The sequence below is a fragment of the Canis lupus genome, chromosome 37 (genome assembly GCF_003254725.2).
Source record: "Canis lupus dingo isolate Sandy chromosome 37, ASM325472v2, whole genome shotgun sequence".
In the NCBI taxonomy this organism is placed as follows: domain Eukaryota; kingdom Metazoa; phylum Chordata; class Mammalia; order Carnivora; family Canidae; genus Canis; species Canis lupus.
Window position 1 is genome coordinate 15,504,733 of NC_064279.1, and position 25,043 is coordinate 15,529,775.

Consider the following 25,043-nt stretch of genomic DNA (forward strand, 5'->3'; position numbering starts at 1 on the left):
TCTCCATCACCCACACACATACAGTAAAGCTGTGGACTGTGCTGCAGAGTGTTGCAAACCTTGGTCCTGGTTGACTCATGAAGACTCATTAACCTCTGTTCAGTTTTGAATAGTAATACTACTTGATTCGATGTTTAGGGCTGTTGCTTAGACATTAGAAAAATCAAGTAGATGAAGGGCCGTTTTAGTAGCATCTCCTCTAAATCTTAGAAAAGGTAACAAATATATGGAAAGAGGATTTCATGGTTCCATTTAAAAGTGAACAGAATTTCTGTTACCACCTTGGACATGGCTTTTGATCTGACATTACCTAAATTTGAATACAGGCATTAGATATGAGCAATACAGTTATGACGTGCATATGAAGTATGTGAACACCACGAGTGATGGTGGTCAGAAAGAGAAATTCTAGGTGATAATAGGAAAAAAAACTTGAAGGTAACAGTGATATAGATTGTTGACTAGATTTGAGGGTGAGTCTTGAGCTCTTCCAACCATATTACCGTGCTTCGGACTCTAGAGCCCTATCACCACGTCCCACTTCCTATCACTTGCTGTCTCAATGTAATTTTGTGCCAGTAGTGGTCATACTGGCCTGGAAGAGCTGCTCTGGACATTAAAAGTGTTACTTTGATAAGTCTGTATAGTAACCGTGATTTCCTCTCTATGAGAAGTTACTGGGGGTACAGATTCTTATTGAGGCCGCTTTTGATTGTAAGCTATTCTGTTTGGCCTGTGTTCCATTTCATAGGACAAACCAAAGAAAAGATAAAACAAAAGGTACTCGCATAAATGATATGTAAAGGATCATATCTGGGTTTATCACAGGAAGATTGGATTTTTGAGTGTCAAGTTGGATGAAATTTGTAAGGAATTTAATATTGCTAATTATATTTTCTCAAAAGAGCAAATGTCTTTTGTTTTTGATTTTGTAGAGTTAGGAAATCGAATCAATTTTAGCTAGTCTTTCTGGGAGGAAAACCAGGTTCCTGCTTATCTGAATTCCATGACCATACCCCAGTGGGGAACAAGGAGCCTAATTTCCTTAAATCCTGCAATTCCTGGGTTAGGCACTTTTTCACTCAGACCTAGCAGGCTGGTCTTCCTAGCAGGAAGACCCTGACTCAGACCTCTGGGGAAATGAATGCAGTCACAGGTGGCCTAGGAAGGTTCCCTAGGAGGGATTGAGTGAAGGGTTCTTGGTGGGTCATGATGACTCACTGTGGAAGGATGTGAAGATAATAGCAATCGATGAATACATACCCTTGAAAAGACTAAAGGCTTTACAAACTAGAGATGGCTGCTGTTAACCGGAAAAACTTTATTTTAACTTTGTATAGATGTACATGTATGTAATATATATTGTAGACAAGAGTATAGGTTTTCAGACATCATAAAGATTGATGAAAACTGGGTCAATGGAGGATTTATGGATTAGCTAATATCAAATAATGATCCAGAAATACCTTACACGTTATGATGACAAAGTTCATTGCCTTCCCATTCCTAGTGAGCAGAGGGAGTTCAGATGAAACGCTTGTGGAAGGAAGGCAGCAAACATCTACCTGTGACGGTTGTGCTTTCACACTGAAATGGAACGAAAAGACTTTTTCCACATAGGGAATTCTCGATAGATGGTGGGTTCTCAGAACTCACCATAGTAGTTTTGCAATTTATACGTGAGAGAGCTGTCGCAGTCAGCCTGCCATAGGAGGGTCCCTCTCTGTCCTCATCACAGGCCCCTGCCTTCCTCCTGCTGGAACATCTGTGGGGGAAAGATTGTGCCCTGTTGGTATTTGGAGTCCATTTTCCCGTAGAAATACATGATTCTACAGGGTGATGTGTCCTCCTGGTTGGTCTGACCTGGGAACCCATTCACCCTGTAGACTATATCCTCCTTAAAATAATGCAATCTAAACTTCAAACACTGATTTTTAAAAGGAGCACAAACTTTTGGACCCTGGAGGTTGACTGGATGCCAGGCTGAAATGGAAATTCCTATCTCCATTTAAAAATGAACTGGATTGCAGTTAAGACCTTGGACATGGCTGTTGATCTGCCATCCGCTGAATTTGAATAAGGGAATTAGATGTGAGCAAGGTTGTCATTTACATGCCCAGCGTTAGCTGGCTTGATCTTTATATTCGTTTTAATTGAGGGGACATTAGCTTCCCATTTGTCTTCAATTCCAGCAACAGATAGCTAAGTTGGTTGGAGCCCCTGGTCCTTCAGAGTCATTTGGCCGGGTCAGGCAGTCTTCATTTTTCCCCACCTGACTCATGGGTAGAGTTGTTCCTTCTAAATCTACCTCTAAGGGCTGTGAGTGTGGGAAGCAGGCACAGGTCCTGTGCTCCCAAGCAAAGGAACTCTGAGCCACTTGCATTATGGGGCATGTCCCTTTGGGTCTCGGAGCAGCAGCAATGCCCACTTTCAAGAATAGCTGACTCAAAAGAGGATTGTCGGAGGTGACAGGGAATGGGGGAAAAAGGAAGCAGCTCTGTTGCTGTAGTGTTTGTGGCAGTGGATTACCTGCCAGGTCGGCAAACCACAGGCTTAGGCATATTAATGAAGACATTTTCATGAAAACCTTTAAGAGGAAAGGGAGATTTTCTTTAAATATTTTTTTTTAATTTGTTATTTCAAAAAAGGGAGTATCAAAGTGGTCACCTAGGGACAAATGAGAACTTGGCGGGATGCCTTTATGCGTATTTTGAGCTTCAATATTGTGTTTATTTTGACTTACATGGTGGGGAGAGGAACACGCTGGAATTTTTTGGCACGGAGGCCTGAAAGGATATTGAGCTGGCCCTGAGCGGGCAGGGGAGAGCGGGATCTCGGGGACAACTGGTGCTCCAGTCTTGCATGACGCCTCGGTGGCCAGCAGCGTTGCACCCGCCCAGTGCGCAGACTCAATGCATGAGCCCCCCCTGCTTGATGCCCCACATGAAGCCAGACCATGGGGAGGTTGCAACCACCTTGTGTTGTTGCCTTGTAGTGTCTTGCTGGTTCTTTCCTTTCCTCTTTTTAAACATAGGACCCACTTTTTAGGAGACTGGACACTGCGAGCAAGGCATTTTAACTGGCTTATTTCCACTAAGCTTACTGCTGCATTTGCTTAACTAACCCGAGCCTGTGTCCATTCTCCTTTGAGTGTACTGTCTTACTGTGCACTCTGGTTTTCAACTGCTTGGATATGAAGAATGCTTGTTCCATGGTGAGGTAAGAGCTCACACACCCAAGGCAGCAAGATAACTGAGTAGAACAAGGCTCTTTGCCCTCTTGGCAAAGGCCAACTGACTGATACAGAATTCTCAAGTCCTGGAAGGAAGCAGCAAGGAGCCCTTCAGAGTTTTGCGTAGTTCCCCTAATAGCCCTCCAGAATGTAGGAAGAGCCCTTCCTGTCATGTTCATCTGGTTAAAATTAGCCGTATCATTTACTGCTGAAATAAGAGACAAATTGGGCTGCGGAGGCTTCCAGTGATTTAAAATGAGCAACTCGAAGCTCCTTTTGGTCTTACAAATGGATGTACTCTAGTGGAGATGTTGTAAAGACATTCAAAAGCATGAGCTGTTCTGTGTTGCCAGTTATTTTGGGAAGTCTGCCTCTGTGTGAGTTGATTACTTTGCTCTGGAACTAGCGTTGTTGTCATTATCATCACCCTCCTCTCCTCGCGATCTGATTAATATTGTGGATTTTTCCCTCCCTGCCTGCATCTCTGGAAGAAATGTCAAGAAGAGGAGGTTCGACCCCACTCAGCAAGGCCCCATCTGACTCCGCGGCACTGGGTGAGCGGTGCCTCGTGCTGTTGGATCCTGGGTGTGACATACTCACAGCACTGTTGCCGGAAGTGTTGAGTCTGTAACCAAGACCACTGGGTCATAATGACCACAGAGCTGAAGGTGGGGGATGGGGATGGGCTAAAAGGAAACTGTCCTTCTGGGAAATAATCTCAAAGAACCCCTCTCACCACCTGTCAATAAAAGGGGATAAAAGACAATATTATAAAAGAACTATTTCAGAATCTTTTTTTTTTCTAACTAAAGGAAGAAGGAACAATAACAAAAAATGAAGTGCAATAAAAGAACCATTAAAAAATAGCAAATGATTTTTTTTCTTTCCTCAGCCTGCTGGCACTTAATATCTTCTAAATGATTTGGCATGATTTTTTTTTTCTTTTCCTACCAATGACACACTCCAGTGGCATGAAGATCTAATTTTCGAAAGGGTAAAATCTGCATGGCATATATACAACAAGCAGCTAGCAAGCCAATCTGCAGCAAAACTTGCAACTGAATTCCTAAGGTGAGGATGAGCGGTGAACACATGGAGGCTGCCTGGCCCTCACCCCCGAGTCTAGACCGGGCCACGAGAGACTCCACGGACCCCTGCTCTCCTTGAGTCACTTTCCCATTGTGTGTTTTCCTGGACCAAGCATCCTTTGGAAATGGGAACTGGAATTTGAACAATGATGCTATTGTATAGTTCTTTTATAAATGTAAATATGGAAATAAGAGATTTTGACACATCATTTTCACTTGTCTGTACTGAAATATTTTTCTTGTAAAGGTTATCTGTAGATTTGAGTTTATTGTTTGCTCCCCATCTTTTGGGTTCTTTTTGCTGTTTTTTCTCTCTCTCTCTCTTCTCTGGTAACATGTTGTTCAGTGATTTGGGGGCTTGCTTAAAAAAGACAGATGTAGCCACAGATGCAGGGAGTTTGGACACAAAACAGGTGCAATTTAAAAAGGAAATACCTGAATGAAATGCTTAAAACCAAAAATAAGCAAAAGTGGGGGGGTGGGGGTGGGCCTGGTGGGATACAAACAACTAAATAACCCATATTAAAAACACAAAAATTATGTAAATGCAAATATATGTACTAACAAGTCTAAAAATTTTTTGATGTTATTATAAATGTATGTATATAATGTAAGAAAGTAGACACCCTCTCGAATTAATCACAGAAGTGCCAAGCTCATGATTTTGGTTTTTGGTTTTGACAGTTTTCTTTCCCTGTCTTCAATGTGAAAGGAGGATAAACTTAAAGCCTTAAATTAAAAAAAAAAATAACTTTTAAATGTTAAAAACTTGGGGAAAAAGTTAAGCTTTCCATTTTATTTGTATCTATTATTGTCAACATTTCGTTCATGTTTCATCTTCCTGCCTCAAAATACATTTGGTAGAACCCCACTGGCAAACCGGTAATGGACACCGAGGCAGCAGTTGCCTTCTTGCGAGTGTTGCCTTCGTAGGCTTTAAGTCTGTGTGTTGTGTTTCCAACAAATCTCGTTGGTCCCACAGTGTGGTGTGTGGAATGTTCTAGATTGTGATGGGATTCTACTGTTCACAAAATCATGATCTTCTCTTGCCTTCAGGCAGATGTGCAGATGTAATCTGGGTTCCCAAGTCCCTTCGAGTTTCCTTCACTGGCATCGATTTCTTCTTCCATTTATGATCAAGATAGCTTCCATTCAAGTGTTAAGTATATACATTAATAAATTTGGTCCTGACTTGGTTTTGAATGTAGAACCTAGTACGTGAGTCCTTCAGTGAGCACCCATTTATAGAGAGGAGCTTTCCCGAAGGCCCCCAGAAAGCCCACACTTCTCCAACATCCTCTTTTCAGGAACAGGACACGCAATCCTGCTGTTCACCTCATGACCATCAAATGAGTTGCTAGATTTAGCTTTAGGTCCCTTTTCAGCAAGAGTCATGACACCAGTCTCACAATTTTTGCTTTGATTTTGGAAAGGATTATGTGCTAAAACTGTACTGCTTAAAACCGTGAGGTTATTTCCAGGTGTATTTAATCATGGAAGTATCACAATCATAGAGCAGAAACCTCAATTTCGCTATGCCCCAGTAGATCATAACCTAACCTCTTAATCTTGTTACTGCTTTCTGAGTACTAGGTGCTACCCAGGTCTGCAGTCTTTCTCCAGAACTAGCTGTATCTTTATATTGGAAAAACAGGGCTATCTACAGGGTTTATCAGCCTTATTCTTGGCTCCATAAGACACAGGTTGTATCCCTTCGCCTAGTGGTGATGGTTCTTTCAACCCAAAGGAAACTCAGATTACTTGGCATCTCTTCCTATCACTGTATTGTTTATGTCCTTGTTGCTGGATCCTACTCACTAGGGGATTCCAAGCTGTTACTGAGTACACCATATACATTTCACTGCTCTTCCAGAGGCACCACGGTGACTTAACAAAAACAAAACCATGATGGTTACAAAACAAGTTAAATCTCTATTATTAACTTTTGAGCATTTCACAAACAACATTGTAAGTGTGCGATGTTACGTTTTAAATCAGACCACAGTGGTCCCCAAATATGTACATAATGGCAAATGTCAGTGTAACTTTTTGTTACACTGGCAGTTTCATAGGTAACCAGACCTATGTTCCAATGTTAAATTATCTGTGTGTATATGTAAAATACACAAGCTTTAAGCCATGTGTGTATGAATAGGAAAGAAAGGTAATGCAACCATACCAACCGTAAACAATGGATTATAATTATTGTTGGTGGTATTGGGTTATGTCGTTTCGAACTCTTTGCTGTATTTTCTCTTGCACATGCCATTCATTTGCTGATTTTCGTGGTGAGAATAGTCCTTTTTATTAATTTGAGCTCATACAAGCGTATCACCGTCCTAATGTTACCCAACAAGAGTTAGCGTTAAGTGATGACGAGTTCCCATTTCATCCGCTATTCTTTGCTGCATTAATTAACGACACCTGGATGAGGAGGTGTGCGCTAACTTCATTGCTCACCTGGGACACTGCATGAGCCCACTGAATTAGTGCTACTCCTATTAGCTAAATGAGCAGTACACATAGGTGCATGTTATGAAACATGAATCACATAGAGCCGTGGAGTTTTACCAAGTAGTATGTTTTTTTTTGTTTTCATTTTTGTTTTTACTATGCAAAGATGGGAAATGCACAAACTTTTCAAAGACTCTAGTGTCCGAAGAACTTTACAAACAATACTTGAACCTTTCTTTAAAGTCATCCCATCATATTTTACAGTCATTGTCGCTTCCATTGTTAATTTTCATCTTCAAATGGTTTGTAATTTTTTAAGTGTACAACCTGAAGTTTTGTTTGAAGTTAATAAATTCATTCATAATCTCGTTGGCTGCCTAGGAATGGAGATTCAGTAGTCATTGTATGCACTGTATGCGTCAAGTGTGTATAAAATCTTTGTTAACATAGAATGTTGTCACTTTAAACTTTGATCATTTTTCTCAGGCCCCCTTTTTTGTGTTATCTTGTGTTGTTGATTAAATGGCCATGTGCCTGATTTCAAGAGTTTTAGCACGGGCTTCTCAATCAAAGGCTCACTGAAAATTTAAGCAGTCAATGGAACAAAATAAAATCTCTGATGAATGATAAACATATTCCTGATTAGAATTCAGTTTCATTGAATTTATTGAATGTATTCTTATAAATCGGGGTGGGGGGAATCCACCTTAGGATCATATCATTATCAATTCTTTTTTCTTTAGTATCTCTTTCCTGAATCTAAAGGGGATGGCTAGTAATAATATCCACACTTTTGACCTGGTACCGAATTTGCAATCAAGCTCTAAAGAAAATAGAAGTATTTGGTTTTATTGAAAACATTCAAAGGAAGGTATTTTGTCACACCTCACATGGAATTGGTCACCAAATAATATTCCTTCTCTACAAATATCTTTTGGTCTGTGTCCTCCATCCTTGGTTTGGCCTCAGCAGACACAGATAACTCACATACATCTGCCACACTGACAGGGAGAGAGGCTGATCTGAGCACATCCTTCCTCTGTGAAAAGTTTGCAGGGGTTCCTCGTCACCTATAGAATGAGGTTCAAACTTAATAGTGTGACTGAAACTTCAGCCTGCCTCGCATAGCCTCAACTTTATTTTTCCAGCCATCAGCGGCTTAGCCTCTCAATCCTCTTCCTTAAGATCCCCCTCCAAGAACCTCTTCTACCCAAGTTGAATCATCTCATGGAAATTTTATGTCTGTTCACCATAACTCATTTGTTTCTATGTCATTTCACTTAATGAAAGGAATATAGAAATATTTTAAAATAACACAAATATCATACTTTAAACCAGAAAGCATGTAGAGTATCATTTAAGTTTGATTTAAGTTTGATTCATTTAAGTTTAAAATGAATTACCTGATTTTTTTATGTTTCCCTTTTAATATGTTTCCTTTAAGTCATTCCATTTTTGAGGTTGATATTGAGATGGGTTCCATCCATGCTACCTTGGTTACTGACTGAGAAAGGTGGTCTGAAGCCAGAAAGTCCCTAGACACACAACAGCAGCCCTTGAGTTAAAACTTTGATATGAATAATTAAGTAGAAAATCCATGTGCTCACAATGGAATTTTTTTTAAGGTTTTATTTATTTGAGAGAGCATGAGCAGGGGGGGAGGGGCAGGCAGAAGGAGAGGGAGAAGCAGACAACATGAGCGAAGAGCCCAACAACATGAGGCTCCATCCCAGGACCCCGGGATCATGACCTGAGCAGAAGGCAGATGCTTAACCAACTGAGCCACCCAGGTGCCCCTCACAATGGAATTCTTAAGTCACTTTTGAAATTTAAGATAGGCATCCCTTAGGTTAATGTGCAAGGGACTTCTGTTTATCAATTTACTCATTCAACGAATATTTATTAAGCCTCTATACAAGGAGCTCCTTGTGGAAGTTGAACAAAATGAAATTCTTGATCTAAAGTTGCTCACAATTTATCAGAGAGATACACCCAATAAATGTGACAGCCAACATCATGAATGGGAGAGATAAGTGATGGGGGGTAGGTGGGAGAGAGATACAGGAAGGCTTCCCAAAAGAAGTGAGTTTTGAACCATCTCGAGAGATGACAAGACTACACTAGTCTAATAAAGTGGGAAGCAGTCTCAAGGCACAGGAAGCAATGTGCCAAGACCCAGGAAGAGCTGCTCAGACCTTTGGTTAAGGAATGTGGAGTATCCATGTTTCCTTCCATTCTTTCTCCTCTCTCCTTCCTTCTTTTCCTTCTACCTTTCACAAACACTTGAGCTATAAAAACCCTACCCTGTTGTGCCAGGTCTCAGGGACACAGCGATGAGCTCTTGATCTTGGAAATAAGATACAACATGTAAATGCAATGTGATAAGTGCTCTCGCAGACATAAGTATTCCATACTTTAGAGGAAGAGAAGAGGGAGACTTCTGCTCTCCTGGAGATCAGAAAGAGCTCCACAGGGAAGGGGGCAGTTGAGAAAAAAAGCTGTGCCATTGGACCTAATGCCGCGATAACTAACTGCTGTTACCCAGGACTCATCTGGGTTGGTCAAAGTACACTCATAAATACTTTGAAGATGAACAGCCTGTAATGTTGTATCTAACTTTCAGATATCTGAACTCTTTTAGATTGTGTGGGGATTATGATTATAAGACCCTCCACCAGAACCTTGTGTTCCTTAAATACTTTTCCACTGATGTGTCCATCCTGGCTCAGTCTTAAGTGTTTGGGGCTGTCAGTAATGACAACGAGGGCTTTTTGACCTGACCTATGAACGTCTAGTATTTTCTTCCCATAAAGATCCCTGGCTAATTTCAGTCGGGAGTGAGGGGGTAGGTAAAGTAAACGCTTTTTTAAAAAAATAAATTTATTTTTTATTGGTGTTCAATTTGCCAACATATAGAATAACACCCAGTGCTCATCCCATCAAGTGCCCCCCTCAGTGCCCGTCACCCAGTCACCCCCACCCCACACCCACCTCTCTTTCTACCACCCCTAGTTCATTTCCCAGATTTAGGAGTCAAAAATGAGTGAGAAATATCAGAAAGGGAGACAGAACATGAGAGACTCCTAACTCTGAGAAAAGTAAATGCTTTTTAAGCATCATTTAGTAAGTCCTTCAATTAATGAAAGGTCAAAATCATTTTCCAAGTGGAATTGCACTTCCAGTCTACTAAAGTTGATGCTGATCTGTCTTTTATGCCTTGGAGAAAGTTACCATCCCTTGAGCTTTTCTGAAACCTGTTAGCAGGTCTGGCCTCTTGACTAGAACAAGTTCTTGGCCACGGACATGACTTCTGGAGAGAAAGCAAATGCCATGATCCCTCATTACCTGAAAATAGTTGTCCTGCTGGGATCTGCCCATGCTCCTTTGGCAGCTGATTGGTACACACACACTTGCCCTGGTGTGGCTGTAAAGACTGCACTTGTGACCCCACAGAGTCCACCCTTATGAAAACATTTATCTGACTGTGATGATCATTGAAAGCCAAATTAGCTGAGTAAATCGATTGGTCCTACAAAAACAAGGCAAAACAAAGCAACGCAAAACAAAACAAAACAAAACAAAAAATCTTCATCCTGACCGATCAGGAGTATTTCAAGGGTTCTTCAGATCTCTTTGGAGCTTTAAATAGCTTCCTGTCTTCAGGGGGTAAATGAGCTTGCAGCAGAGCTCCTTGCTTCTTCAGGCCCAGGCTTCAAGATGAAGACACAAAGAGGTAACTTGAGTTCGGAATAATACCAGAGATGCCTCTAGTCTGCAGCAACAGACACAGCATTATGGGGCCTTTGTAAATCTCATAGAGATAGCGAATGACTGTATGAAATAGGTTTTCCTGTGTAGGTGAAATGGCTATAAAACAAGGATGGCACATTACCAAAATGAGCAGAACAGTGTAGTATAGGAGACAAGAGGGGAGGGGAAACTGAGCTGGGTGGGACAGCACACAACCAGCCAATTGTGTGGCTCCAGCCACACAGCTGGAGCTCAGCTCCAGCCAATTGTCCTTAGGTGGAAAATTGGTTCCTTTATTGCCCTTTCCATTTATTTTTCCAGAGGAACCAGAAATCCAGATTTGTATACAAAATTTCCTATTTTTTTAATGGTGTAGCTAATTCATATTTTAAAAACAACAAGTGGGGGCAGCCCCGGTGGCGCAGCGGTTTAGCGCCGCCTTCAGCCCAGGGTGTGATCCTGGAGACCCTGGATCGAGTCCCATGTCGGGCTCCCTGCATGTAGCCTGCTTCTCCCTCTGCCTGTGTCTCTGCCTCTCTCTCTCTCTGCATCTCTATGAATAAATAAATAAATAATCTTAAAAAAAAAAAAACAAGTGGGTCAAGGTGGGGCAGACAGAACTCTTGGCCCCTAGTATGTAACTTCATAATGTATGTAATGTATACATTAGTAAGACATTTTCATGTGTGGCCCCCTGAAATTAATAGCTCCAGTGAGGACACAGACGGGCCTTGCTCCCAGTCAGGGATGCGGGTTCCCAAGTGAAGAGTCAGGCAGGTGCTCACATGAGTTGCATTTACAACATTGACTTCCTGTTGTTTTGTGTGGATGAGGCACAGCCACCTGAAAGGAGCCTGCTCAAAGGCGCTTCCTTTGGGTGGTGTTTTGTGTGCTAGGCTTATTCAGATGTGCTGGTTTTGTGAGCAAGAACTGCTAATGCATTGGCAAATAGGCTTTGCTTCAATGCTCATTACTCAGTGGTCCATGAGGCTTTGTCTCAGTGCTTGCTAAGGCAGCTTTGTGGCTGCCTGGATCCTAAGCCATGTGTGCCATCTGTTAGAGAGAGTGCAGTGGTCGATCGATTATGGATGTCTGCTACCCAGCAACCAGAAGTACCTGACTAGAGCCATACAAATCTTAAGACAGTCTTTCAGTCTTTGACTCTTCAAAACCAATTGGATATGAGGGTGAATCAGCCAACCCAGCTAATCCAGAGGTTCTATGTAATTTTCCAAATCCAGAGAAATAAGAAAAAGATTTTTGAGTAAAGACATTCAGAAGCTGAAAAATTCAGCAGGAAGGAAAAACTTAAATTTGTTTGAGTCATTATGAAAATCTACATGTCTATTGGGCAGAAAAATTGGAAAACAAAAATTTAGGGAAAATTAAAATAACTGTAATCTAATCAGCAAGATATAACCCCCATCAATATTTTTGTTGATTTCTTCAATCTTTCTTTTGTTTGCTCTCACCACTACAGAATCAGTCCACAAAGATAGGCAACAAGTGGGTCTCTCTGAGGATCTCTCTTTCGTTCTCCTGCTCATGTGCGCATGTGCGCATGCACTGTATACCATGTTCTGTGTTCTCATGGCTCCAGAAAAGGATGAGAAAGTCACATTATTAGGGCAAAGTAGTACTTTCTAACCTCTTGGACTTGGCTCAGCCTGTTTCTTCTGCTGGAAAGACTTCTCCTTCCTGCTACAGCTCCAGTCAAATTCCTATGCACCCCTTGGTGCCACCCCAAATATTACTTTCCTCATGAAGTCTTTCCCGGTCCTTCCACTGCTTTCTAGGTATGCACAAAGATGGGCGTTCCAGTTAGTGATGGATCTGGAATGAAACCCTAGGCTCTTTAAGCTTTAGAGTCTGTGGTCTGACACATCATTTTATTGCCCCTCATCTATCCCCATTTTATAGTTTAAAAAACCCCTCAACGTTGAAGCAATTTAACCCCTTCCTTAAGATCACCATTCTAATTAGTGGCAGGGCCAGACTCAGGACACAGGCAGTCCAGTTCTGGATCTTTTTTTTGAACCCAGGAGAGATTAGAATATAGCACTTATAACACAAGAAAATGAGCGGGAGGGTGTTAACAGTAGATCCTTAGAGAGAATCCCTTGCTGCCTACCTTTGTGTTCCTCACTGCCACCACTGGGGGACAGGGAGTGTCCCAATTCAGAGAACATGTTTGGTAAAATGTTCCCTTTCTAAATGTAAATGTTGGCTTTTTGTTAAAATGAGAATGGGAGAGAGATGGGATAGCCACAGGACTGAAGGAAAAGCCTGAAAATTTATTCCTCTGGCACAGCACCTAAGGGGGAATATGTAAACCAATTTCAAGTATGTGTAAGGCATTGAGTGGAAGAAGAAAGGGGATTTTTCTGTTACCTGTGATGAGTAAAACAATTTTCTGCTACAAACCTGGTGAGTGAGATTACAGGAATGCCACATTCAATCCTCTGTGAAAAATAACTCCATTGAGTCAACGAGTAATATGAACATCTACTAATAAAAGAACTTTGGCTAATATGGTGGATCAGGAATTATGAGACTCAGATGTTGCTCTGCAGGATGTCACAGTTTAGTAGAGGCGCTGAGAAATAAGGAAAGAATGACCATTTATGATGAAAGTGTCACACTAAGTAAAGGAAATACAGCTAAACTATGGAAGATCAGCAGAGGAAAATGCTACTTCCTGTCACAGAGGTGAAGGAAGGAGGTCAACAAACATCTCAGGGTAAGGTAACATTTGAAGTGGTATCGGAACAATTGGTGCACTATGGACATATGGAAATGGGGAGGAAAGTGTTACAGCTTGAGTTAGAGAGGATGTATAACGTCAGTTAAAATAAAGAAGATCAGGAACGCCTGGGTGGCTCAGTGGTTGAGCATCTGCCCTCTGCTCAGGGCGTGATCCCAGAGTCCTGTGATGAAGTCCAGCATCTGGGTCCCTACGGGAGCCTGCGTCACCCTCTGCCTGTGTCTCTGCCTCTCTCTCAGTGTCTCTTGTGAATAATAAATAAAATCTTTTGAAAAATAACAAAGGCCAAAATACCAGTGGTTTAAAAAAGATGGAAGTTTTAATTTTTTCTTCCATGAACAGTCCACAGCTGGTATGGGAACTCCACATATCATCTATCTTCCTGCTGTGAAATCCTTAGTACACAGCTTCTGCTCCATGGGACAAATTCTCTGTGCAGGGTCCACCACCCTGCCCACCTTCCAGGAAGCAGGAATCAAGACGGAGATGTGGAAGGACTGCCAGTTCCTCTGGATACCAAACTGGTAGTTGCATATATCACTTTTTATCATCAGCACTGGTTAGAACTTAGTCACATAGTCACACCTAGTTGCAAAGGAGATTAGAGAATGTAACAGGTGGGGCATATTATTACTAAAGAAACAGGTTAGAGAGGAACAGGGAAAGACAGCAAGCAGTTTGCCGTGGAGCTTATAGGAAAGTGACCATGGGGAATCAATTGTGAGGGTGGATGGGAATCCCTGGGTGGGTACATGATGCACTGCTTGGATCTACTTTGAGGAATGAGGGGAGTAGAAAGGATGTATTCCTTTGTCTGCTGGGAGTGCCACCAGAAGATGGGCATCAGTTGTTGGCCCTTTTGGGGTTTGCCTCTACTGAAGAAAATTGCCCTTGTTGAAATGGGCCGCATCCAGTGGTGGATCAATGTGGGATTATCAAGGCCCAGTCCTCAGGTTCCAACTCAGGACAGCTCTCAGGGCCAGACCAGCTCCAAAACCTCCTCCTCTATTTCCCTGCAAGGAAACTCATCTCTTCTGCCCAATCTTACTTCCTTCCCTCCCTAGTAAACAGCTTGTCCCTGTTCTCTGCCTCAGAGTCTGTGTCCCAGGGAACCTCATCTGGAACATTCACCAAACAGCTTGGCTTCATCAGAGCATAGAGTATAAAGAAAGCAAGGGAATGAGGAATGACCTGTAGCCTTGGGTTTTAAATTTATAGATTCTGAGCTGTAGTGTGTGGACTTGATTCTTCAGGCAGTTGAAAGCAGTTTCTGAGGATCAGACTAACGGAAGCTGTCTGGCAGTAGGATATAAGATGGATGGTGGGTAAGAGCTCCAGGAGGTGGTATCCAACCTTAGGTTAGGATGCTAGGCCCATACCACAGATCCAGGATAATGAGGAATTGAAATAGGGCTCTGGCAAGGCAAACAGGAGTGGAAGGGACAGATCACACAGGCAGGATCAACAGAAGTGGGCATCTGCTTGTGGGAAGCAAGAGGTGAAAGGTAAAAAAGACAGAGGCCAGGTCTGATACCTAGTAGTTGGGATGATGTGGACAGCCTGGAGGAAATCCTGATTTAGGGGTCAAAGATGTATCCCATTGTGGATCTATTGGATTTGAGGGGCCTGACAGAAATTAGGTGAAGATGTCCAGAATGTTATTGAAATGAAGATATAGAACATGTTGGAGGGGTTAGGATGGAAATATTTACTGGAGAACCATCTTTAGATGTCATATTTTAAGCCATAAAACTAGAGGCAAATTCTTGAAGAGGTACCACAGAAAGGGAGAGAGAGTGAGGGAGACAAACAGCTGATGAGACTAGGAGAAAATAAATGTAGCAGAAGAAGATTACTTCCATGAGATTGGCACTATGTACTAGTGCCAATGATATTAATTGGCAGTGGAACTGAATTCTCTTGATCCCAAGGACAGAACTTAGCAAAAAAGGGTGAATCCAGTCTTCCTGCTGTCGCCATGATTCCAACCAATATGAAATCAATAATGGCTTTCCATAAAGGGCAACATTCCACTTCCCCAAGCCCTGGGAGCTTCACTAGGATATATTTTAATTTTTTTTTTTAGGAAAACTGAGATGTCCAAACTTGAAGACGCCTTTGACAGTATCTCTGTGTAGCAAAAGAAGGGATTTTAAAAAATCCTTTTATTTCCATTACTATAACTGTAATTACACTTTCTTTAGCCCAAAACTGAAATTATGAACATTTGGCATTCCAGGAACAAGAGATGAGAATGACACTCCTTTACTTATTAGAAGCCAAATATTGATTTATCCGCAGAGTAGTTTTTATTAATAACACCATGGTGGCTCTCCACAGAAAAGTATTACTCCTGGGCCACAATGATTTAAGTGCAGACAAGTGGTATAAGGTGGATCACAACAAAGTTGGTAATTGTTCTTGAGTCTCCCAATTACATTCTAAGTACCGCACAACGGAGAGGTAAGATGCTTAAGACATTTTATCAGGCATTTTGAGAAATGTGATTTGAACAAAAGAAATAAAAGAAGGCAATCCAAGTAGAGAGTCATGGTTACAGGTAATCAAAATGGTTCTGTATCTCATTGAGTTCTCAGAAAGTTGTATAACCTCTCCTTTCCTGGTGGTGTATTGCCTGGGGGCACATTTCATTAGCTATGGCTACAAAAGAAGTAATAAATTTTTCTTTATTAAAGTTAAAAAAAACTCTGAGTAGGCCTTGTACTCAAATATTTATATGAGACCAAACACTCAGATGAAAGGAGGAAAAATGTAGTCAATTCAGTCCATTTTGGCTTTGTTCTCAGGATATATATGTACCGAGTAGGGTAGCTGTCCATATAAAATAAAAAGCCTTTTGCTTTTTACAGATGAATGAATTACAGATGAATGTCCCTGGAAGAAGTCCTTTGACTATCAAAGTTTGTACAATTTCCAGTTAGTTACCCGGAAAGGCAAGCAATTCATATATCCACATTTCACATATCACTTATATTAGTGGACTATTACAAATATTTTATAACATAGATCATCTCTTTGTTTGGCTGACTTTCTCTTTGTTTGGCTATAACATAGATCATCTCTTTGTTTGGCAAAACCTTATTCTGAAGGTTAAATAGCTCTGAAATTAGTTTGGTTGGAACACTTTGTGTATATTTATTTTTATTATAGTAAAAGAGAAAGATAAATTTTGAATTCCTTGCGCAAAAAGTGATCGATATCTAAAACTGAGTTCCTTGCACAAAATGTGACTGATGGCTAAAAATATTGTTGACGTCTTGCTTTTGAAACAAGATTTTTTTCCCATCAGAGGAAAATTAAAGCCTGGACGCACCCCTAACAGAACAGTCCTAACCCCTCATAATATTCTTCTCCACCATCTAGATTTTATGAGAGCCTAAGAATGCCTCTGCTTCCCTATTCAGCATGAGAGAGGCTATTCTATAGGATGTGTTATGGGGCTACCTAACTCTTGTTCTGGAAACCATTTTAGGAAAAGGGAGAAGTGTGGTGTCAGCAATCTACTGAGATCATGGTTCTGGACAGAAAATGGTTGAACTATGGTGATTTAGAAATGAGGTGAGTCATATTTGTAAGTATGACTTTTCAAAAATGGCCAGAGAGACGGAGCATGAATCTATTAGCATATCACCATGGCTTTAACTTTATTTGTTGTTTCAATTTCCTCCTCTATTTTATTGTATTTTTATGTCTGAAACATTTACATCTGAGGCAGATAAAGAAGAGGTTCAGTAGTCTTTATTTTAGGGGAGAGGGACAGAGGGAAGAGGAGAAAAAGAATCTTAAGCAGGCTCTACCCCCAGCGCAGAGTCTGCCTTGGGGCCAGATCTCACAGCCCTGAGATCATGACCTGAGCTGAAATCAAGAGGCGGACCGTGTTACCCCTGCGCCCCAGTTCAATAGTGTTTACCAACACTATAACCAGCAGCTCACCAGAGTGTTTCAAAAACTGCCAGGCATTTGAGGAGATGTTTAATACAGATGCCTCTGATATGTAGGTTGTTGCCTGCCTGACATCTTTCTGGTCTTGAAGTAGATCAATGCAATAGTTGTTTGATAGATCTTCTGGAAAATTCTCTTACTCATGTCACCTAGTTAGCAAGAGGTATTGAATTTTAAAAAAAAAGCTCAAGAAATTTGTTCCAAAAACAAATTTTTCAGCTGGAGACAACAAACCATTTAGACATCAAATGTAGGGGCACCTGTGTGGCTCAGGTCATGATCCCGGGGTCCTGGGATCAGGTCCCACATCTGGCTCCCCGCAGGGAGCCTGCTTCTCGCTCTGCCTATGTCTCTGCCTCTCTCTGTGTGTTTCTTATGAATATATAAATGAAATCTTTAAAAGAAAAAAAATATCAAATGTAGATATCATGTTTGAGAGCAGAGGTGGTCAATTTTCTGATAGCAACTCTGGATCAGGTTTACAAATTGAAAATAATCACAAACATATACACAAGAATTGGTAAATTTCTTACTAAGATTTAATTAATGCCTTGGCTGATGTCACACTTTTGTTAGAGTTTAGAAGTTTTCTGCATAAGTACTAGTTCAAAACCATGTATTAGGGCCCCCCAGGTGGCTCAACGGTTTAGCGCTGCCTTCAGCCCAGGGCATGATCCTGGAGTCCTGGGATCGAGTCCCACGTCGGGCTCCCTGCATGGAGCCTTCTTCTCCCTCTGCCTGTCTCTGCCTCTCTCTCTCTGTGTCTTCCATGAATAAATAAATAAAATCTTAAAAAAAATGACCATGTATTAATGGGTGTCGCAAGGTGTCAGTTAGGTATGAAACTTCATCTGAATAGGGAATCCTAAGTTGGGATGAATGTAGGCATACATACAAACATCTATATATACATATATATTTGAATATGTAACATGCTTTTCCAAATCTGTGCCTATATAAATTATGCATAAATTTAAATTCCCTTAGAATATAACCCTCAGATATGTCAGAGGCATAGGGCCTGTTAAAAAAAACTTACTCTTCTTCAGGAGCTGCTGATCATTAAAGAAGGGGTGGCTTTCCTATCATATGCAAGGTTTCCCAGGAAGAGGTAGGGGAAGGGTTAAAAAGAAGCCTGACTCAGGGTGGCTGGCTGGTGAAGAGGCATATGCTCTCCACATATCTCAATAGGTTTCAGTAGTTTCACATATGTGTACCTAATGACACTTGAATTTGGTTGATACTAGTCAATTTTACAAACATAAGGGCTGTCATTTTGTTCCAATGAGTACCAAATACAATCTCAAAGCTTCCAAGGATTGAAGATCTTAAAAATTAAAAGGACTGAAGTCACTTGTGTATTAAAGCCATGTTTTTTTCCTCAATATCTACGATAATACTTGATTTTATTTCCTTCATTTCATGCTTGCTCTTAAATTATCTTGTTTATTTGTTTACTTAATTTTGTTTGCTCCAGTAGAATTGAATTTCCACAAAAGCAAAGATTCTGCTTATCCTGTTCATTGATATATGATATATGTCCGCCATGCCCATAACAGTGAATGGCACCTGTGTGTGTGTATGTGTGTGTGTGTGTGTGTGTGTGTGTATAATATTGGACAAGTGACTTGCTTTTGTTTGGGCATATGTGTTAGTATATTTTAATACCTTGTACTTTGCCTCATCTACTGTGTTCTCCATTAGCTTCTGGATTTATGAGTGGTTTAAAGCATAGCTTGATGCCCTCTCATTGCACCCAGTAGAGAACATGCTTTGAAACAGCAAGTATGTGGTCATCTCAGCAAATTCCTTTCTGCTCAGGAAGATGCTGTGGATGGACCCTCACATTTCACTGTCCTGACCTCACTCAGAGAAGGAGCACAGGGATGGGACTGGTGGTCAAAGAGAATAGAATGTGGTCATTCCAAGAGGGACTAAATTTGAGGGCAGGGTGTGATGTTTCTGGTTTCCCACCTTGTTTTACTAGCACTGGTTAAATGACTAGGTGTTCTAAAAGAAGACATCCTAAATAACCAAGAAATTCTATTTTTGGTTAATGAAGTTTTACTTCATTTGTTTTATATGAGGAAGAAAGAACAATAGCTTAATAGGGTCTGTATCTTAAAGACCTTCCTTAGCTGATGTGGACTTAAAATTTTTTTTAATTGAAATAGAAATAATCAGAACCAATTCTTGATATACTCTGACAGTAACTAACACTGTGTGAAACTCATCCATCTTGTTCATTGAACTCCTCCTTCCTAATGTAATTACTACTTTGATTCCTATGATAGTAATTTCATTGCCATTTGAAACACATAGTCATATTATTTTACATATTCTTAATAAATCTGCTGTTTGGTTTTAGTTGTCTTAACTTTATAAAAAGGGTACTGACATTTTGTATATAACCTTTTGGGACTTATGTTGTCCTTCTCAATATTATATTTATAAAACCATCCATGGTGTTCCAACTAGATGTACTTCATTCATCTTAACTACTGTGAAGTAGTCTATTGAGTGAATATACTACAATTTATTCCCTACTCTTTGGACATTTGAGTTGTTTCTGGGTACTTGCTATATGAATAGTGTCTCCTGTGAACATTCTTATACATATTTATTAGTGTACAAGTGTAAGCTTTTCTCTGGTGTTTACATTGAGAAGTGTACACTTCTCAGAGGCTATAGAAATGCTCAACTCCTTTCTACAATGATTATACCACTTCTAATTCTTAATTTCAATAATTTTCTAAACTCCAGGATTTCTAGACATTTATTTAATCAATGGATTTTTGCCACAAGTCATAGGTAAAAACTGATAAAGCAAAAAAAGAATTTTGGGATTATCTAATTGGACCCATATAATTTACAGAAAACGTTAATGCATGGGACAATTGAAATGCTTCTCTCAGAGTCCTAGAAGCAAGGGGCTCTCAGATACATCCCCAAGTAGTTTATGCAACCATCACTGCATTCTTATTAGCATCTTCTATTTCTCAAATTTGAAATGTTTGGTGAATAATAATAAAACTTCCATTTTTAAGATAAGGAAGTTAAGACCTAAGAAAATAAAAGATAAGCAGCAAAAGATAACCCAATTTAGAGTTAAGGTTGCATAGTTTTCCATTCGTTCATGTTGCCTTGTAGGGCTGACTTTGTTGATTGCTTCCCCAAAAGCTGTTCCAAACTCCCTGGACAAAGTACTTTACCCCCTTCCACTGGAGCTCTTTCTTCTAGACTTACCTGCCTCTACAAATGACCGTGTGACCTAAGTGTAGCCCATGAATTTAAGTCTAAGTCCATTGATGAGGGTTTTAAAAATGTTTTCATTTTCTTGATTAAAAATTAACAGAGGTGGCTGAGTTGGAACAATCCTTCTACCGACTTCCTGCCTTGAATGTAGATGTGAATCCTGGAGCTGTGGTGGCTCAGCTGAGAGTCCCAGGAAAAGTTAAGGGAAACAGAAATGTAGGGCCTGATATTTTTGGCCACTAAACTAATATCAGCACCCACATGTCTCCAGACTTCTTATTAGGTAAGAAAAAAAAATCCCTTTTTATTTAAGCTGGTATAGTCAGGTTTTCTGTTACTTGTAGTTAAATGCATTTCTAGCTAATACAACATGTTACAAAAATGATCTCAAACTAGATTTAGAATGTTTCTCATTTTCCAATGGTTAAAAATTAAAATCTTGTCATTGAATTGGAGATGTTTTTTTTTCCCTCAGGGAAAATGATTTTGTACTTTAATGCCTAGCATATACTTTTAGATTATAGTCTTTCAATTGAAAACTTCATTTCAGAGGATGTATTCATAATCATATCAAAGTAATAACTCCATTCAGCAAAAGCATGATAAAAAATGTGGGCACTGAAGAGAGGGAAAAAAACTAAATTGGCTGATTGACATTTTAATTTCTTTGTCCAGGCATTAGAAAGAAATGCAAAGTTGATTAATGACATTCACTACTCCAGTCTCAGGTCCAAACTGAGACTATTCTCATAAATAAATTCAACCCACATTGATTAAGAAGTTATTATGTGTGTATTGGGCTCTGAAGCTGAGAGTAAGTAGTCAGACATGATTTCCATTCTGAAGGAATGATTGGGTAGGAGTAGGAAGGTGAGGAGAACCAGATAAGCATGTATATCAGTTAAAGTACAGTAAGCACATAATGAAAGTATGAATAAAATTGTGGCAGAATAAAGTATGAAAATACCTGGTGTGGGGAAAAACTAACTCCCATAGAGATGCATGAGTCCGGGAAAAGTTCCTCATCCTACGCGCCCTGTTCATACACCGTGAAAGTAAGATGTTTTATGCCTTCAACCTACAGGTCTATGTTCTTATTTGAACTTTTCACAGATGTTTTCTTCTTGGCAAAAATCCATGATTATCACGGGACCCCCAACTTTCTGCCTGTGAACCCCTGTACTCCTCCTAAATGTGTTGAATAGAGTTTGTACATTGTTCTTGTTGTGGTTGTTACTCTATCATAATTGGAGCCTTAGAAGAAGAAACTTACTATCACTAAAATCTTAGACCTTTATCATTGTTACTTTGGTAGATAAACCAAATTGAAAACAAATCCCTGGTATTGTAGTCTCCTTTGGAAATGAGTAACTCAAAAGACAGAACTTAAAATGGTCACTTTTGAATGACTGGGGTTATTGCAAGAGATAAACTACTCTTGACAAAGCCATAAGAATCCCTATTGGCTTTGCAACCTACTGGAAAGAATGGGCAGGGGATAAAGGATCTTAAGAAGTTCCTTCAAAAAGGAACAAAACAAATAAACAAACAAAAAACCCCACCACCTATGATCACAACCACAGTATCTTTACTTGTATAAGTAGGAAAAACATGAATGAACTATTCCTGTATCCCTGAGTAATTTTCCTCTTCTGCACATTTTAGAATCAGTGTCCAATATCATCTGACTACTTCACTACAATGTGTCCTCATGAATTTGATGACACTTAAAGAATGACTCATCCACTTACCCCAATGAGCATTCCAGGAAATTGTCCTTGTTTATTGCCATCTTCAAATTATGGAAAGGCATAAAAGAATGAGAGAAAGTAATTATTTTTACTATCTGATCCTAAATGTTAAAGAAGCACCCAATTCTTAAAGGCTGTCCCCATCATTTGCAAATTAATGCACTGCTGAAGATGCAAACTATCTATATAACTGCTCTGGAATTTCATTAAAATTAATCGGAAGTCCCTTTTAATGTCTTTGAGAATTGCTTCAAGTAGCAAAAAAATCAGGAAATCTACCCATGGGGCACATTCAGCTAATTGCGATTTACTTCTCAACTAGTCATTCTTTTGCCCTAGGCTGCAACTGCATAAAACTGAAACAACTCTTTGGATGACAAATGCCGGTCAAACCAGTTTTTTGGCATCATGTAATTTTAAATGACCCATTGGTTTCTTGAATACTTTTAACAAGTTAGAATGATGATGTGAGAGATGATTAAAGAAGTAGCTAGCTTATTAAAATGATTCTTTAAGTTGGACCTTCCATATGCTCCCTCCCAGTTGGTACCAGGGAGCAAATACAAGAACAAGGATAGACTATACAGTGAAGAGAATAGAGAGTGGCAGGTAGTACCTGTGTTTATACAAGCACACTATTTAGGACAAATAAAAGACAATGAATTAAGCTAAGTTTTGAAACACCATGTTCTAACTCTCACCAGCTTTGTCACCCAAGGAAAATCTCTTAACAGCAAATAGGGAAAGAGGAGAATAAAATATGTTTCCCTTAGAGTCACATGTAACCAAGTATATGAAAATAGTGTTTTGTAAAATATAATTACTCACTAGAAGTTGGCATTTTGGGGAGAGTTTAGTCTATGGAAATGAAGCCACAAAGGTGAGATATCAAACTAAATATTTTTATATGTTAAACAGAGTATAAAGTGTTTTATGCAAATGATTTGGTGGCATAAATTACCTAAATTCAAGAATTAGTCTGCTGTTTTTCTCTTGCAATTATTAAGCTGATTGTAAGGTTCAGATAAAAGACATATATTTCTTCCCAAGAATATCTCCAGATTTCTCTGTTAACGGAGGAATACTAAATATGCCTTACAACAGAGTATGTAGTCATTAAGATCTTCTAAATAAAAATATTCAGTAAGATGACTAAGTTTCAAGTGCAAGGTAGTAAATTGTGTTTATGAGAAATGTTTCATCAGGACATTACTTCCAGGGTGGACCCAAAGGTAAAACCTTCCTGTCCCAAGTAATTATATTTTTTAAAAACGTGTATGAATAAGCACTAGCTAGACTTTTAAAAATATATATTTTAATAGTGTTTATTCCCATTGGCAAGAGCTGTCGTAGGCCATCTCATTGGGATGGCAGTGTCACACACCCTCAGCTCACCCTCAGCTCACCCTCACCCCTCACAAATAGGGGTGACCATTTCAGTTCATTATTTTCAGCTCATTACAGTGGTTTCTATATTCACTCCACTTCAGCCACTCATTTCAGTGACTGTGCTCAGAATTCAGAGCTGTTCCACCTCTAAAATATAAAACATAAATGTCCCTCTCCCTGACTAGAACCTTCCTTCTTTATTCATCTCACATTTGCTCTTTTTCCTCCCTCACTGAGACTTCCAATTTCCTCTACTTCCTTCTAGTCTCTCCTCCTCCACCCCAGCCTCTTCTCTTTTTCTAATTTGCTTTTATGACTTTGAGTTTTTCACATCCTTCTTCATCAGTAGTTACTCAACAAAACTCTAACATTCAATCAATGTAATAATGACCATTTTTTTCTCCTACCTTCAGTTGGATGAACACTGCAGGCAAAAAGTAATAAGTAGCATTTTTCAAGTACTTGCTACGTGCAGTCCCATTCTAAGTATTTTCCATGTATGATCTCATTTTACTTACACTAGCCATAAGAGAGATTTTTGCCCATTAAAAGCAGGAAAACTGTTTCACAGAGGTCAAGTTGCCCAAAACATTACATCAAATCAAAGATGAAGTCAATATCCCATTATTTCAAAAAAGCAAAAGAAAATGCTGTAATTCTAACTGCAAGGTGCTATCAGCTGATAGATACATTCTGATTTCAGTGGTGTTAAGTGTGAAAAAAATGCATCTAAGATTCAATGAAATATGGCAAGTGAGAAAGATATGGTGTAAACCCAGGCAGTTTGGATACAGAGCATAATAATCTTCATTGTTGTTATTTTGCTTCGTAAAAACCAGACATGCTTGAAAAATGGTTTGTTGCAAGCTTATGGTCTCAAACTTTGCCTGGGCTTTTAGTACTTTCTTTAGTCTCTCTTTCTCTCTTATTTCCTCTCTTCTTGTCAATGATTATTCCAAAGTCTTTTCACTCTTCAGTTCCCTCCTTAACACCTCCCCTCAATCATTTCTTGTGGCTGACTATGCATCTTACTTCATTAAGATGAGTGAGACCATCTCTCTCAACTCTTGCACCCCTTCCCATCATACTACCTACAGACATTCCTTATCCAGAGATAGCTCTCCTTCTTCCTTGCTCCTAGAACAAGCTATGCCCCCTTCTGTTAACCACTGTTTGTTTTTTTAATTCTCTCATTTCCCTCGTTTCTTGTTTCCTCTGAGATTCCTAGTCATCCTTCTCTCCCGAATTTCAACTTCTCCCTCTCTACTAGTTTCTTCCCTCAGCCTGTGAATATGATAAAGATCCAATCCCTAACCTTCTGTTCCAATCTTTCTCATTTTTCCTTCCTAAACTTCATAGAAAATGCGTCATAGGGTCCGTCCACATTTCTTCCCTTT

General features: G+C 39.8%; 1 protein-coding gene across 4 annotated transcripts in view; it reads left to right on the forward strand.

Annotated features, from left to right (window-relative positions):
- The window catches only part of ADAM23 (ADAM metallopeptidase domain 23), a 187,474-nt gene extending 180,065 nt beyond the window's left edge, over positions 1-7,409 (forward strand). For all 4 annotated transcript variants that reach the window (XM_049106474.1, XM_025441631.3, XM_025441630.3 and 1 more), the window contains one exon: positions 3,724-7,409. In XM_049106474.1, coding sequence (XP_048962431.1) covers positions 3,724-3,772 — 49 coding nt within the window. In that variant the 3' untranslated portion in view covers positions 3,773-7,409. The remainder of the gene's footprint in view (positions 1-3,723) is intronic.
- The last annotated feature ends 17,634 nt before the right edge of the window (positions 7,410-25,043 follow it).